Raw genomic sequence first — 14573 nt, 5'->3', positions numbered from 1 at the left:
TGCCCGATGGCTCTCTGGTCACAGCGGTGGCCACAGGGCCACTGAGGGCTGGTCAGCACGGCCAGACCAGGTGGCACGTAAGGACAGAAACAGATTTGATGCAGATGAAGGGAAGTGGGAGGTTTCAAGAAATTCTTCCTTTCGAGAAACCCTGGTAAATCCAAGCTTATTCAGACCACACGGAGCGGGTGCTGCACGGGGTTGCTCTGTGCCAGCAAGCTTCACCCTCGGAAGTCTCCTCCTTTCCCACAAGCTTTGCTCGATCCAGAAAACAGCATGGTTAAAAAGACAAGAGAGGTAGATTACAGTCATGATTAAAAGCAGATTAGTCATCTAGGCTTCGATTTTAAAAAACAGATTCCAGAAGATGCCGAGAGGTTGCTGCTTCCAAAACTAGCTTTTCCAAAAGTCTTCTCCCTCCGGAGCGGGTGTGAGTGCGTGTCCCTGGACAGAGCTGGGGATTGCTACATTATTGCCCGCCGTGGGACACCGGTATTGCTGTAGGCTGGAGCAGGCGAGGTGAAGGCAGACTGCAGGGTGGTGCTCGTGCTCTCGGGGCGTGGGGAGCTACTTCCGCAGGTACCTCTGGGCCAGGATGGCCGCGTCCAAGGGGTTCATGGGCTGCGCGTCGTGGCCCAGGCGCCGCACCGGGGGGATGTTCCCGAACTGCCGCTTCTGCAGGAAGCTCTTGGCCTCATGCAAGGTGTTCTTCTCCTCAGCCAAGAGCAGCTGCTGCCTCATGTAGTTCTCGAACTCGTACTGGGAGCACTCCTCTGTCACCTTCACCTGCAGAGACCCAGCTGTCAGAGCCATGCCCGCAGCCCCATGGCCCATCCAACAGGCCGGGGCTACCACGGGATAACGGGAATGCTCGTGCGGGAATGGGATCTGCCCCGGGCACACGAGCAGGACTCCCTGTGAGCCACCGGTGCCACCAGGACAGGCTCACCCCAGCCCTGCCAGGCCCTGGGGCTGCAGCTGCCTGACCCCATCCCTGCTGCACATCCTGCACGGCTGTCCCCAGACAGCCAGGCCAGGGCAGCACTTCCAGCATGAAACGCCGCAGGAAAACAGGATGTTTGTTCCCATGGCGAGGCTCTCCGGGAGCCGGAGCCAACCCCGCTGCCTCCTCCCAGCATTCCCAGCTGTGTGAGGGAGTGAGCACTGCTGGGAGTGCACTGAGCTGTCCCTCCCCGGCTCTGGGACCAGCGAGTCACTTCCAGGCAGCTCGGCCAGTTGGATGTGACCGCCAGTGCCATCAGCATCACCCTTTCCTTCTGCTGCACAGGGTGACGAGGGACTTGGCCACGTCCTCCCTGCCCTCCCCTTCCCAGCTCGGGGGCACAAGGGCTGCCATCCCTTCCCACTACACACAGACTTGGCACAGCAGCATGGAAAAGCAGTTCCTTGGAAAGGAAAGCAGGAAAACCTACCTCCTGGGGGTTTTCAGGATTAGCCACTTGGTCATCGATGTCCGGCACCACTTGCAAAGGGCCACTCAGCGAGGACATGGACTGCCTGGGGAGAGCACAGCGTTGGCACCTGGAGCGTGGCACTGGTTCCACCACCCTCACCAGCCCCTGGGTGATCCCACTGGGATGGCCATGGCTGCCACCAGCACTGGCACAGGCCTCTCCAGGGGTGGAGACGTGGGATGCAAAGACTTCCTGCAGCTCCCAGAGCCTTCTCCGGTGAGCTGAGCCCCCCACAGCTGGAACAACACAGCCTCTGGCCAGAGACGGCATGTCCTGGCCTCCCCTTGCACGTACCAGGACGCTATGATGGAGCTGAGGGAGTCCAGCACTTCAGAAGCTGTCAGCCGCTGCTGTGGATCCAGGACCAGCAGTTTCCGGATCAAGCACACAGTGTTTTCCGAGACCCGGCCGTCCCTGGGGGACAGAGCCTGCGGTGAGCCCGGGGCAGGAAGGGTGGATGCGCTGAGAGCACAGCTCAGGAGCTACAGGAGCCACCACTGCTCCGGCCCTGAGAGCCCCCAGCTAACCAGGGGGTCCATTCCCTGTCCCTGAGCTCGGGACCTGCCTCACCTCCCCACAAGCTGTCCCAGCTCTGCTGCTGCTCCTCAGTGCCCACCACACCCAGCCTGTCCTCAGGACTGCTGCGACCCTGGGGGCACTGAGGGGAGCCCCTTTGGTTGTGGCAGGGAGGCCCCCCCGGGGCGGGGTCAGGCTGTACTCACTCGGGGATGGTGTACTCGGCAGCCTTGATTTTGCGGAAGAGCTCCTGAGGTATGCTGTCGTAGAAGGGGAACTGGCCGTAGAGCATCGTGAACAGCACCACCCCCAGCGCCCACATGTCGCTGGGCTTCCCTCGGTACGGCCGACCTGCGGGGACAGGGGACACACAGACTGCAGAGCTGCAGGGGACAGCCCTGGACAGGGGACACAGAGACTGCAGAGCTGCAGAGGACAGCCCTGCACAGGGGACACACAGCACAGCCCTGGACAGGGGACACACAGCACAGGTCCTGCACAGGGGACACACAGACTGCAGAGCTGCACAGCACAGGCCTGGGGACCCCGCTCCCCCCACCACAGCAGGCACTGGAGCCCGCTCTGCACGGCCCCCCTTCACTGAGCATCCCCCGAGGTGTTTCCCTCACAAAGACATTCCCAAGGCTCCTGCAGCCCCGGGATTCACCTGATGGAAACATTGGTTCAAAGCCCCTTTGGTCACAGCAATCAGCCCAGAGCAGCATGGACAAGGGTCACCAAACCAAACCCCAGCGCTGCAGCACAGCACAGGACTGAGGGAACGACTTCCTCTGACTCACACAGTGAGTCACTGCTGCAGCATTTGGTATTTGTACTAATTATTCTTTGCTTTATATGCTCATAAAAAGGCACCTCTCCCTCCTCCCCCTCCAACTTTTCCTGCTGTGACATTTCAGCAGCCATCCCTCAGAAGAGACAGTTTCTCCTGGAGACCCACAACAATGATTAATTCCTCAGGCGTTCCAGCTTCCCCTGCACAGGAGCACCAGCGATACAGAGGGATGCTCTGAGCTGCTGGCGACGCCTGGAACGTCCTCAAGTAACTTCTCCCTCGATGCTTGGAGGGGAACTGCAGACAGAGCCATTTTGGGAGAACGTTTTGGAGAGAAGGGCTGACCACAGACACCAGAGCCGGGGCAGGGCAATGGCAGCAAGGGCCAGGCTGGGCAGCGCAGGATGAGTCTGAGCTAAGGCTGTGCCTTGCAGGGTCTCAAACAGCCTCAGCCAAGACAGCCTGTTCAGTGCCCTGTGGCCTCAGGCAGGCCAGTTCCACCTCTGAGAGTGCCCTCAGAAGGAACACAGAAGGGTAGCAGGGCTGGAGTCCCGGACAGATCAGCACCCTGGAGCAGGAAGGAGCAGCTCCCTGCAGCCTCCTCCAACCACTTGAGCCACAACCGCTCCAACCTCCTGCACAGCAGTTGGCTCCTGTCACCCATCTGGTCACAAGGGCCTCAGGATATCCTGCAGAACAGGAAAGGCCTGCAAAAAAGCTGGGATCCACCTCCCTGCCTGCCTCTGCTCCCTTCCTGGCTCAGTCCTGCCCGGGAGGGAGGCACCTCAAACCTGCCTGGCAGATCACAACGGAAGAGCTCAGCTACATTTATTCCTGCTGCCTGGAAACAAACCTCTTGAGGGGAATCCACTGGGTCTGGATGTCCCAGGACTGGCTCCCTCCGAGGGCCTTTCTGAAATACAGCTGGGACACCAGGAACAAGTAACTCCTGAGCTAATGCCCACTATCTGATCTACAGAGGGAGAGGTTCCATAGGCACAGTCCCACCTGTATGTGCACCCTTCAACACTAGGCCAGCTCACCTGGGTGGAAGAAAACCCCCCCAGAATGATGCCTGGGACACTTCACAGACAAGCAGGACCACCAGGGCCTGCTCAAAGGCTGGTACAGGAGCAGAGCTTGGAGTTCACGGAGGAGAAACCTCCTGAACACAGAAACCACAGCTGTTCCCAACAGCCCCATGCACTGGGAAGAGCTGAAGGCAGGAGGACATCAGGGAATGCTGTTCTGTGCCAGACTCAGCTCAAGGCCTCTGCTGGAGACAAGGCCCAGGCCAGGCTGCTGGAGAGGGGATCCAGCCCAGCCAGACAGCTCTGGCCTGCCATCATCATTCCATTATTTTTAAGTAACTCCTCTCTGCTGGCCCAGAAGCTGCCCAGAGGGTCACCAGTTCCTGCTGGAAGTGAGCAGCAGCTGCAGGAACTGCTCCTCTTAGTGCACAGCTTGAACACTCTGACATCCCGGTGGGATCTGGACTGGCTGTCCCTCAGGTCCAGGGATTTACCTGCAGCTTAGGAGAAGCCTCAGAAACAAAATTCAGACGTGGGAAAGCAAACGTCTTGTCTGCAGACAGACTTATTAGGGAACAGGCAAGAGCTTTGAATGAGCTTTGAAATCCAGGCAAGCCCTAAGAAAAAAGTCACGTTCACTCCTTCCCTCCAACTTTCCCAACTGGAAAAGCAGAGCAAGTCTCCTAACTGGACCCTGACGAAGGTAGGTACACGTGGGAGCACAACAGGTGGTTTTAGTTAGGAGGCACAACTGACTGAACCTGGGGCTGGGGGCAATCCCTACCGCTGAGCACGTCCGGGCTGATGTAGGCAGGGCTGCCACGCTGGTCCTTCAGCAGGTCGTCCTCACTCACCAGGTGCTTCCCCAGGCAGAAGTTGGTGATGGTGATCCGGTGAGTCCTGGGGGGAAGCACAAGGTGTCAGGGAACACAGGCCACACAAACCCTGATCAACAGCCTAAACCCTCCCACAGAAAAGGCAGAGCTGCAGGCACACAACATTTCTCTGTTAGGACACCCCTACTTCCCTATGGTACTGCCAGCTCCCATTAACGAATTTTGCCATTTCTCATTACAAAACTACTGTCACATTAAATCTTCCACGTCAATCAGGTAATTTGGATTTTAACTTACAACTTAAAGGTGTGAGTAGAAAAACACTGTCTGGAAGATTTCTATATCCTTGAAAAGTATTTCACAACCAGAGCCTGAGAGAATGGATTAAGTCAGTCACAATAACCAAAGAACATTCCCAGCCAGTCTTACAGACAAGTGAAACAGAACCAAGTGTGGGTTGGAAACGGAGAGCTGGTTATTAAAACAGACAGACTTGTGTTTAAGAAGTGTTAGCTACAACTGTCAGGAGACTTCCCTGGCTGAATAACAAGCTGCAGGATTTGTTAAGGATTTAAAAGACTAAGTGTTCTACAGGACACTAAAATGTTCAGGGTTGCTTGGTTTTATTCAGTCCCTGAAATTTGATCTGACCTGTAATCACCCAACTCCTGCACTGCCTAGTGGGGAAACCTGAGAGGCTTTGATGTCTCGTGGGGGACAAGGTCTGAGGGACCCTCAGGTGGGACGTGCCTGCCAGGACCTTGCAGTGGCACCTTCACTCCCCAGCACGAGAAGGGACCTGGTGAGCTCAGATCCTTGTTCCTGCTCCGGCTGGTCCTCTCCATGGAGATGGTTCTCACGCCTCTCCCACCCTTCCCATGACTCACTGCTGCACAGGCTACAGCCCTCCCTCACCAAAGCTTGTCAGTAAAAGCAAAACCAGAGAGGCAACACAAGGAATGACTCTGGCCAGTGTGTTGACAGAGCTCCAAATACCTCCCCCCTGTTACTGGTGCCCTGGGTGCAGCCCCATCTGTGGGTGCTCCCCTGCACTCTGTGCCCACAAAAGAAGGGAAGTTCTGTGGGGATCCTTCAAAGCACCAACCTCTGCCTGCCTCTTCAGCAAGGAGGAGAATCAAAGCAGCAAGCTGAAGAGATTTATGTTACAGCAGCTCTACAGAAACAACTTGAAACAACTCAGAGGTGGCCCCGAGAAGCAGAGCTGTTCTGTGTGTGGGGGGAACCAAGTTCAACCTCTGTAGGTAAAACCCCTTTGCTTTCAGTGTTAGGGAGGAGAAGCTGTGAGCCTGCAAGCTTTGTACAACAGAGACTGCAGACCTCCAGCCTTCCAGCTTTTTATTCATTCCACAGAAAACCAGACAGTGTGAAAAGGATGAATTCCACTCATTCTTCACGTTAGTGCAAAATATTTAGCCAGTAATGTAATACTGGAGGACAGAGCAGATATCTGAGCTGAACTAGGTGCCAGCTAAATAACACAGGAGCCAAGACACTGAACAGCCCCAGGCAGCCAGCAAGCAGGGCCAGGCCATGACCCACTGCCCTGTGCACACATCCAGCCCCCAGCGTCACAAACAGAGGCTCCCACCGAACCCCCCCGTGAACGAGGGAGCTGCTTCAGACACAAACACACTGCACAGAAGAGCTTTTGTTTGGATAAGTCAATATTTTACTGCTAGCAAAAACACAGCAGTGCAGCAGTCAGCCCTAACACTGCTGTGATTGTAGGACAGCCTGCAGCGCTGGGAATGCTTCTGGCACAATGGAGGGCGAATGATGGGAACAGAACCAATCACCACCTTTAATTCTTCTTTTTTTAAACATATATAAAATCAGTACTTCTCTTGAAGGTTTCTTCTGAATTTACTGCAAAATTCTGTTTTCAGCAGCTAGAATCCAAAAGGAAGTGCTGACAAAGGGTCACTAAGCTGGGGAGAAGAGTAAACCATCTAAGTGGGGCTCAGTTCCTTTTTGGAGACGAACTAGTATAACTTTGGGCTGGATCTGTATTTTTCCCTCACCCTCCTGCATGAGAGGGCTCAACAAGTGCTACCTTTGACTGTGTTTCTATTAGAAATCTGCTTCGGGGAAGAAACAAGAGCACTGCCAGGACAGCAGCTCTCCAGCACTCTTACCTTTTATTTAGCACCATGTTTCCTAGTTTCAAGTCTCTGTGCACAATATTTTTCTGTAAAAAATGTAAGAGTATAACATAAGCAAAAGCCTATTTAGAAGTATAAATTCCATACTCAGACTAGAATGGTAAAAAGAAATGATGGCATCTCCATTCTCAGAAATGACCCAGGTCAAGGCTGCAGGTCAGGTTCCATCCTGGGTACTTTGCACACTTCACTTTGACTCTGATCAGGACAAAACAAGCCAATTTGCTACTCTGAACACAAAGACAGACTTGAGAGACCTGGCACTGAATGTCCAGGCTCAGTAAGAGCACTGTGACGAGCACTGCCTCCCCAGACCCATGCTGTGCTGCCCTAAAAGGCAGGAGAGGTGTCCCCGTGTCCTGGGTAAGAAATCCAACACCCACAGAATCCACTTTTACCACAATAGTTTCTAGTTCATTGATCTCAAACTTATAGCCCGAGGTTCTGAACCCACAAATCAATTCTTACATTGTGATTTATTTTGCTTCAAAAGGAAACAGCTTTTGTTTCCTGTGTTTGATCAGGTTCTGCTCTCCCCTGGCTGAGGTTTCCACGCTGTGGTTCCCCTGTCCTGCCCTCAGCTGGCCCCTGTCCACAGCCCACAGACACCACCTTATCATCCAGAAACGTGAGGAGCAGCGGGGGTTGAAGGGAATGCTCGTCAGGGCTTGGGGCACGAGGTTTTATGCAGGACACTGCTAACATCCATCTCCTGTAACCTGCCCACTGCCTGCACCGGGAAGTTTGAAAGCACCTATTATGCTAATGTGGGGAAAAGCCTCCAGCACTGGAAGGGCTGAGGAGGCTCTCACCTTGTGTAATGCTTCTACCACTCGTACCACGTCATAAAATATCACCACTGTCTCCCGCTCGCTGAGTCTCTTCTCCTTAATGACATAATGCTGCAGATTGATCAGATCTGCCGTTTTGTCACTGAAATCGTGAGCACAGAGACAGTCCAGCACCAGGCAAATGCGCTTCTTCATCTTCCTCACCATCCTGTTGGCTTCCAGATCTTCTATAATTTCACAAGCCCGGTCCTGTGGGGAGGCAAACACAGCAGCAACCCTTCAGGGCAGCCTCAGGGCACGTGTACAGAGCTGGGAGAACAAATAACTGCAGGGGATCTCAAAACAAGCAAATGCAATCACAGTGCTTGGTCTTTGCCCCAGGGTGGGATTTCAAAAAGATACAGGAGCTCTACATCACGAATCACACAGAATCCCAGACTGCCTGGAAGGCACATTAAAGCCCATCCAGTCCCACCCCCAGCCATGGGCAGGGACACCTCCCACCAGCCCAGGTTGCTCCAAGCCCCATCCAACCTGGCCCTGGACACTTCCAGGGATGGGACAGCCACAGCTTCTCTGGGCACCCTGTGCCAGGGCCTGCCCACCCTCCCAGGGAAGGATTTCCTCCTCACAGGAGTAGAGAAGGCAGAAAAGTCTGCGCTGCCTGGCTCTGTGCCACGTCAGCTGACGCTGTTCATACACACAGACACCTGGAGCCGAGCAGCCCTGGCATTCCCCAGCCTGCACCGTGCCCAGTGTACCTGGAAGAGCCCGTGATGATGGACCACTCCTTCCTGGTTGTGGAGCAGGGACAGGAGAGAATACTCGGTGTGCAGCAGCATCTTGCCCTGTCGCTCCTCCTGGGTTTCTATTCCTTTATCACCCCTTTCTTCTAAGGTGAGAATCTTCAGGAAAAGGGAAAAGATCTTCACAGCTCCCAGAAAGACCCACACATTGCCAGCCCTCTCTCAGTTCTGCCATCCCCACGTGTTTGACAGCTGATGGAACTGCTCTCATGGACGTGTCCTTGCCACAGACCCGGCTGAGCCGTGTCCGACTGCGCTGGCTCAGCCCACACCACTCCCTGCGCAACAGATCTGGGAGCTGCAGTTTGCTTACCTTCAGCTGATAAAAGTCATCTGTCCCGTCCTTTCTTGCCAAACACTGAACAATACTTGGCACAGGGGAGTTACCTAAACGTGGACCTACAGCAGAAAGCAGAGACAGACTTGTTTTCCCTCCAGCAGCAGTGACTAACCCGGGTTACATCAGCGTCACGCTGCTACGTGTGCTTCAACCAAGTTCCCTTTTCGCAGGAGCCTGACTGCATTTCCACAAATTGACAGCTAAAAAACCCCAAAGGTCTCAAACTCTGAAACCCTTTGGGACAACGTTTCATTTGTTCCCTGGAGAAATATTTATCAAGGCCCAAACGTGGCCCAGCTGTTTGCAGAAGTCCTCATTTCTGCATGTCTGAACCACACAGCAACACCCATGGCAACTGCTCCTGCCACACCTGGGAACCAGCTGCCACCTCTGCAGGGATGGCTCACGTGACAAAATCTGCCCAAATTTCAGGTTAACAGAGTCTTTACTCCTCAGTTTACATCAGTCAGCTCCAACTGATCATTTCCACGGCAAAGTCTACAATTTTTGACAGTTTATATAACTAGTTCTGAACCAACAGCTATTCTAGCAACTCTTCAGAGCTGGCAGAGAGGCCTTGCCTTGGCACATACCACTTCTAGAGGCCACTAGTGCAGCGTTACATTGTCCCTGTGCTGATGTGACAGCACATTCCAGGCCAGCAGGGTCAAACATCTCCCCAGACCTCTAAGCAAAAAGCCCCCAGGGGAATTTTGTTCTTTAACAAAGTTTAAGAATGTAGTAAAAAAAAAAAAAAAAAAAAAAAAAAAAAAAAAAAAAAAAAAAAAAAAAAAAAAAAAAAAGAGGTAAAAACAAGGGCTCCTATTTCTCTCCAAAGCTCTGCCTGCCTTGCTGCACCGGCATCCCACACCTCCTCAGCTCAGCCAAGGCCGCCCTGCACACCCAGAGAGCCGTGCTCTTGGGTAAGACACTGTGCTCATCACCTGCCTACCCTCGTTCTGCGGTGCCTTGTATCCTCAGCTTTGCCACCAGCAGCTCCCTGACAGTTGCAGAGCCCCCATCCCTGCTTACCCAGGATGAAAGGACCCGCTCTCTTGGCGTTATTCCCAGAAATGCCCGCGCACAGAGCCTTCGCCTTGGCGGATGTTTCCCCAGCTCCTCTGTCCGATGCTCGCCGCTTCATCCTCGGCTCTTGGAAGGGAAGAGACACCACAGCCCGTGAGCCACTGAGTTACTCCCTCCTGCCGTCCCTCGTTTGTGCTGGAAGGCTCTGGAGGCTCTGCCCACTCGTGTCTGCACACAGAGAGCAGGGGTGGGCTGCGGCTCCGAGCACTCCAGGCACAAACCAGCCTCGTTATTCAGAGCAACATTTCTTACAACAGTTGTTTGAGAGACATAGTGGGAACAAGTCAAGATAATTAAAGCTTGTTTTACAGCAAAAACAAGTTTGCAAATTAACATATTCCAAAACCCTCTGAAAGAAGGTGCCCATGTTATCCCTGCGTATGGGTGGCTGCTGCCGCTGCCCGGGGGCTTTCGGGGGATCCTCCATGGGGGATCTCCACAAGGCATCACAGTCGCCCACCAAGCCCCTCAGAGGCTCGAGTCGGTTCCTCAAACAGCTAAGAATGCACAAAACTGACCATAAAAATTAATATCTTTCACCTTTCCCAACAAGGGCATGGAAAATAAACATGTTAGTTATTCTGAGATTCAATTAAATTCACAATGACTTTCCAAAAGTTTATTTTTAGCCTTGAAAAAAGTTACATCTGCATCTACCTACATCCAAAGCAGCTGAAATTTGGAGTCCAGCATGCACCAGCCCCAGCCAATGGAAGCTTTGTTCCCAGCACACCACCTCTTCACCTCTAGCTCTTGGAAAACAGCTTCAAAGGTTTTCACAAACACCATCACGTTCAGTGTTTGTGCTCTCACTTTTTAAAGATATCTTGGGGGGTGGGTGTGAAGAGGAACCAAGCACAGCTCCATTTCCTCACTCAAACCAAACCCTGGGAGTTCTTCCCTACGAGGTTACTACACTGGAGTGGAAAACATTTTTTGGGCTGCGTTTATTTGTTTCAAAAGAGCCACAGCGTTTCACCAAGCAAGAGGGTGATGAAGCACCCGATGGAGAGCAGTTCTCCCTCCGGCAGTCCCGCCCTTTCCGTGCACACGGCTGATGTCACTGCACTGATTCACCCAGCAGCACCTGTCCCCAGGAGCAGGGACAGCCAGGGAGATAAGGGGAGGGGTCTTGGAGCAGACTTTGACCCCTGCACTCCCAACTCCCACTGCCTCAGCAGAGCACTGTCACCAGGCCAGAGAGCTGGACACAGAGTCCTGAGCCCCACGGGCTCCTTGTTCCCTTCACATCCCCGACCCAACATCTGACCGTGCCTTACAAACTCCTCCCCTCCTCCTCCATCGTCATCTGTGCTGGAAACATGTGAGTAACATTTCCACTGGTGAACCCCCCCCCCCGCACAGGAACTCTGGGATAGACCCGTTGTGCAATCTGGGCTGGCGCAAGGGGAGTTACTGTAAACACGGACTCACGTAGTTCAGCATCAACTGTATCGTTACTCTTCCTCCAAACTAGGTTTTCCAACGTCTCAGGAGACAGGAGTCATCACCTCGGAGAAGGCTGGATGGGCAAAAGGTCGAGGACTCTGCAATATGAAACGAGACACTTGATGCTGCGGTTCTGGATTATTCTGACCACAGTAATGCACTTGGGATGGAGCTGGAAACCTGGCCCAGAGGGTTTTGTCACACTCTGTTCCCTCTCTGTGCAGCCTTCACAGGGAATCATGTGAGCAACATCAGGCTGCATCTTTTCCCACCCCAGTACCACACTGGGCAGTACTCATCAGTGAGGATTAACCCAAGCTCACGTTTAAGCCTGGCTCACAGCAAATCCCAGCTCGTGGGAAGCTGTGTGGGACATGACCAGAAACCCTCCATGAACACAACAGTAAATGGAGCACGGCCCAGCTTCAGCACGGGAAGGCAGGTCCCAGTGTTGCCTCACTCCTTCCCGGGCAAACCTGGCCAGGGACAGCTCAGACCCGAGTCATCAGCACTCCCAGGGACAGAGCCTCAGCTCCCATTGGAAGGGTTTTCCTGGGAGCAGGCGGAGCTTGGATCGGGCAGGCCTGCAGAGGAGTCGCTGGCTGGGGGATTACAGGGAATGTTTGCAGGGCAGATCCCAAGGAAAGCAGTCTGTTGCATTAAGTGTATGAAATTTGGCCAAAAACACACCCCTTGTGTCCCAGCTGGTCCTTGGAGATCAGGATCATCCCGCCCTAGGAGCAGGGAGAAGAAGTCTCCCACTGACTGTCTCCAAGGGCTTTTGGCTCTTCCTCCTCACCAGGAGAACTTTCTGCCCCCCTCATACACAGGCCAACCTTCCATACACAGCTCCTCCTCCTCCAATACAGCATGATCTACCTGGGGAGTTGAGTAAGAGAGTCATATGTGGTAGCATGTACTTCATTAAGCTGATTAGTACATGCAGGCTGTGCATGTTAAAATATGAACGACCCTTAATCAGGCAAAAGTTACTTTTTGGCCATAGTGTCCTTCAAAGTTTCAATCACAGGACTTTGTTTTGCTCTTCAGTGCCAAACCAGGCCCATCGTGCCTGCACTGTCCCTCCTCCCATGGCCAGCTCAGCCTTCCCGACACAGTTCCATCCCCAAAGATAACGTGGAATGCACAGGGGAAGCCGCAGCCCTTCCCTGGTTCATTATCCCACCCGGGCTGGGGTGGGCTCCGCTCCCCTCCCTCTGCACAGCACGGGGGAGATTCCCTGTGCAGGGACGCTCCCGTTACTGGGGGCTCTGGAAGCTGAACCGTTCTGTGAGAGAAATAAACATATGTATCTCTATATATATCTGTCTCAATAAAAAAAGCCCATTGTATGAGTCAGTGCAGCCCGTGTTCCGCTGCCCTTCCGGGAAGGGAAGCCTGCTCCCGAAACAGAGCCCTGACTCACAGGGTTCTTGGAACTGCACGGACACTCATTCAACTTCTTCCCTGAGCGAGCAGTTCGCTCGAAACCAGGCACAGATTCTGTCTGACCAGAGAAGGAAAAATCCCGGGGCGCTGGGCAGCACGAGGGGCTGGGGCACCCCTGTGCCACTGGAAGGCACCGGGAAAGCAAGGACTGGCTGAACTTTGCAAGCTGGGAGACAGGAACGGCTCTGGTAGCCCCCACTGAACCCCTCCTCCCCAGAAAAACTCCTTCCTCAGCCAACCTGCCCACCAGATGAGCCCCGGGCACGTGAGCAAGGCACAGCCAGCACCAAGGCACAGGCGGCACCGAGGAGCACAGGAGCCCAGCACACCTTACCTCCACCCACAGCCAGCTGTGGCCAGTCTACAGCTCCTCAGGGACAAAACAGGCTTCCACAGTCCGAGCCACACATGGGGAAAGCAAATTCCAGCCCGGCCCCCCGCAGGCAGCCGGGGAAACTCTGAAGCACAGGCTTCCAGTACGTAATTTCAGCGCAAGCAACAAGCCGGGCTTTCTTCAAGCCCTTCTGATGCATCAACACATGAGATAGCCAAGGACTCATCTCTGGGAGTTCCCTCTTCGGTTACATAAACACCAACCTCAGCTTAACCCTTTCGTGCTGAGGCACAGGCCACATCCCCCGGGAAAAATCTCTGCTCCAATCCAACACCCTCCCAGGGCTGGAAAGGCGGCTGCAGCACCCGAGGCTGAGCCGCTGCCCCGGTGCAGTCCCCAACCATGGGCTGCTCCCGTGCCAGGCCGTGCTCCCCCTCCAGACCCCAGCAGGGGAGGGGTGTGGTGCATCCCGAGGTTTTATTTCTCCCTCATTGCTCGTGTCACCCCCGCTGTGCCACAGCCCCTGCAGCAGGAGCTCTGTGCCCGGCGCGGCGTGACCCGCACACGTGCTGACACCTCCCAGCCAGGTGCGGCCCCGGTTTCTCCCAGCAGTGACTCACCTGGCCCTGACTGCAGAGGAAAGGACTGAAGTTCCCTGCACACAGTGCCAGGCCAGCGTTGCTGGGGTTTGCAGTGTGACAGCACACCGACAGGCTCACCCAAAAACACCAACCCAAGACAGGCGTTTCACACAGAAAGTGACCACGGGCACACAGAGCTCCCTCTGCCCAGCAAGAGCTTCCAGCTGGAGTTCCCGGGCAGGAGAGAGGCACAGCGGTACAGCCAGGATATCTGCACTGCTAACACCCCCCTTATTCCACCTGTGCAGGCTGGGCAGCTCAGGCACCAGTCATGGGGCTGTCTCTAACCCCAGGATGGTCTGGGTTGGAAGGGACCTTAAAGACCATTCCATTCCACCCCCTGCCTTGGGCAGGGACACCTTCCACCAGCCCAGGTTGCTCACAGCCCCATCCAACCTGGCCTTGGACACTTCCAGGGGTGTGGTAGCCACAGTTTCTCTGGGAAACCTGTGCCTGGGTCTCACCACCCTCCCAGAGAGGAATCTTTTCCCACTATCTAATCTAAACCCACTTGCTGTGAGTGGGAAGCCATGCCTCCTTGTCCTGTCACCCCAGACCCTTGTCAATAGTCTCTCCATCTTTCTCGTCAGCTCATTCAGATACTGGAAGGCCACAATTAGCTCACCCCAAAGCTTTTCTTCTCCAGGCTGAACAATCCCAACTCTCCCAGCCTTTCCTCCAGCAGAGCTGCTCCAGCCCCCTGATCACCACGGTGCCTCCTCTGCACTTCTCCAGCAGCTCCCTGTCCTTGCTGTGCCGAATCACAGCTCGGTGCCTGCTCCACGGACACAACTCTGTGACATCCCGAGGATCAACCCCAGCTGAACTCTGCTTTTGAGGGAC

General features: G+C 54.4%; 1 protein-coding gene across 1 annotated transcript; it reads right to left on the bottom strand.

The window, feature by feature from the left end:
* Positions 1–298: 298 nt before the first annotated feature.
* STK40 (serine/threonine kinase 40) lies at positions 299–13330 on the bottom strand. The gene is made up of 12 exons (XM_027886717.1): positions 13090–13330; positions 11292–11404; positions 9804–9923; positions 8745–8830; positions 8387–8530; positions 7647–7874; positions 6808–6860; positions 4600–4715; positions 2198–2342; positions 1770–1889; positions 1434–1518; positions 299–786 (listed from the first exon to the last, which is right to left on the bottom strand). The coding sequence occupies exons 3-12, from the start codon at positions 9913–9915 to the stop codon at positions 568–570; spliced, it is 1308 nt and encodes a 435-aa protein (XP_027742518.1). The 5' UTR covers positions 9916–9923; positions 11292–11404; positions 13090–13330; the 3' UTR covers positions 299–567.
* Positions 13331–14573: the final 1243 nt, after the last annotated feature.

This window comes from Empidonax traillii, unplaced genomic scaffold (genome assembly GCF_003031625.1).
Source record: "Empidonax traillii isolate 1590-97213 ecotype Southwest subspecies unplaced genomic scaffold, ASM303162v1 scaffold192:size804837, whole genome shotgun sequence".
Taxonomy (NCBI): domain Eukaryota; kingdom Metazoa; phylum Chordata; class Aves; order Passeriformes; family Tyrannidae; genus Empidonax; species Empidonax traillii.
Note: the sequence above shows the minus strand (reverse complement) of the source record. Positions and strands in the feature narration are given on the sequence as shown.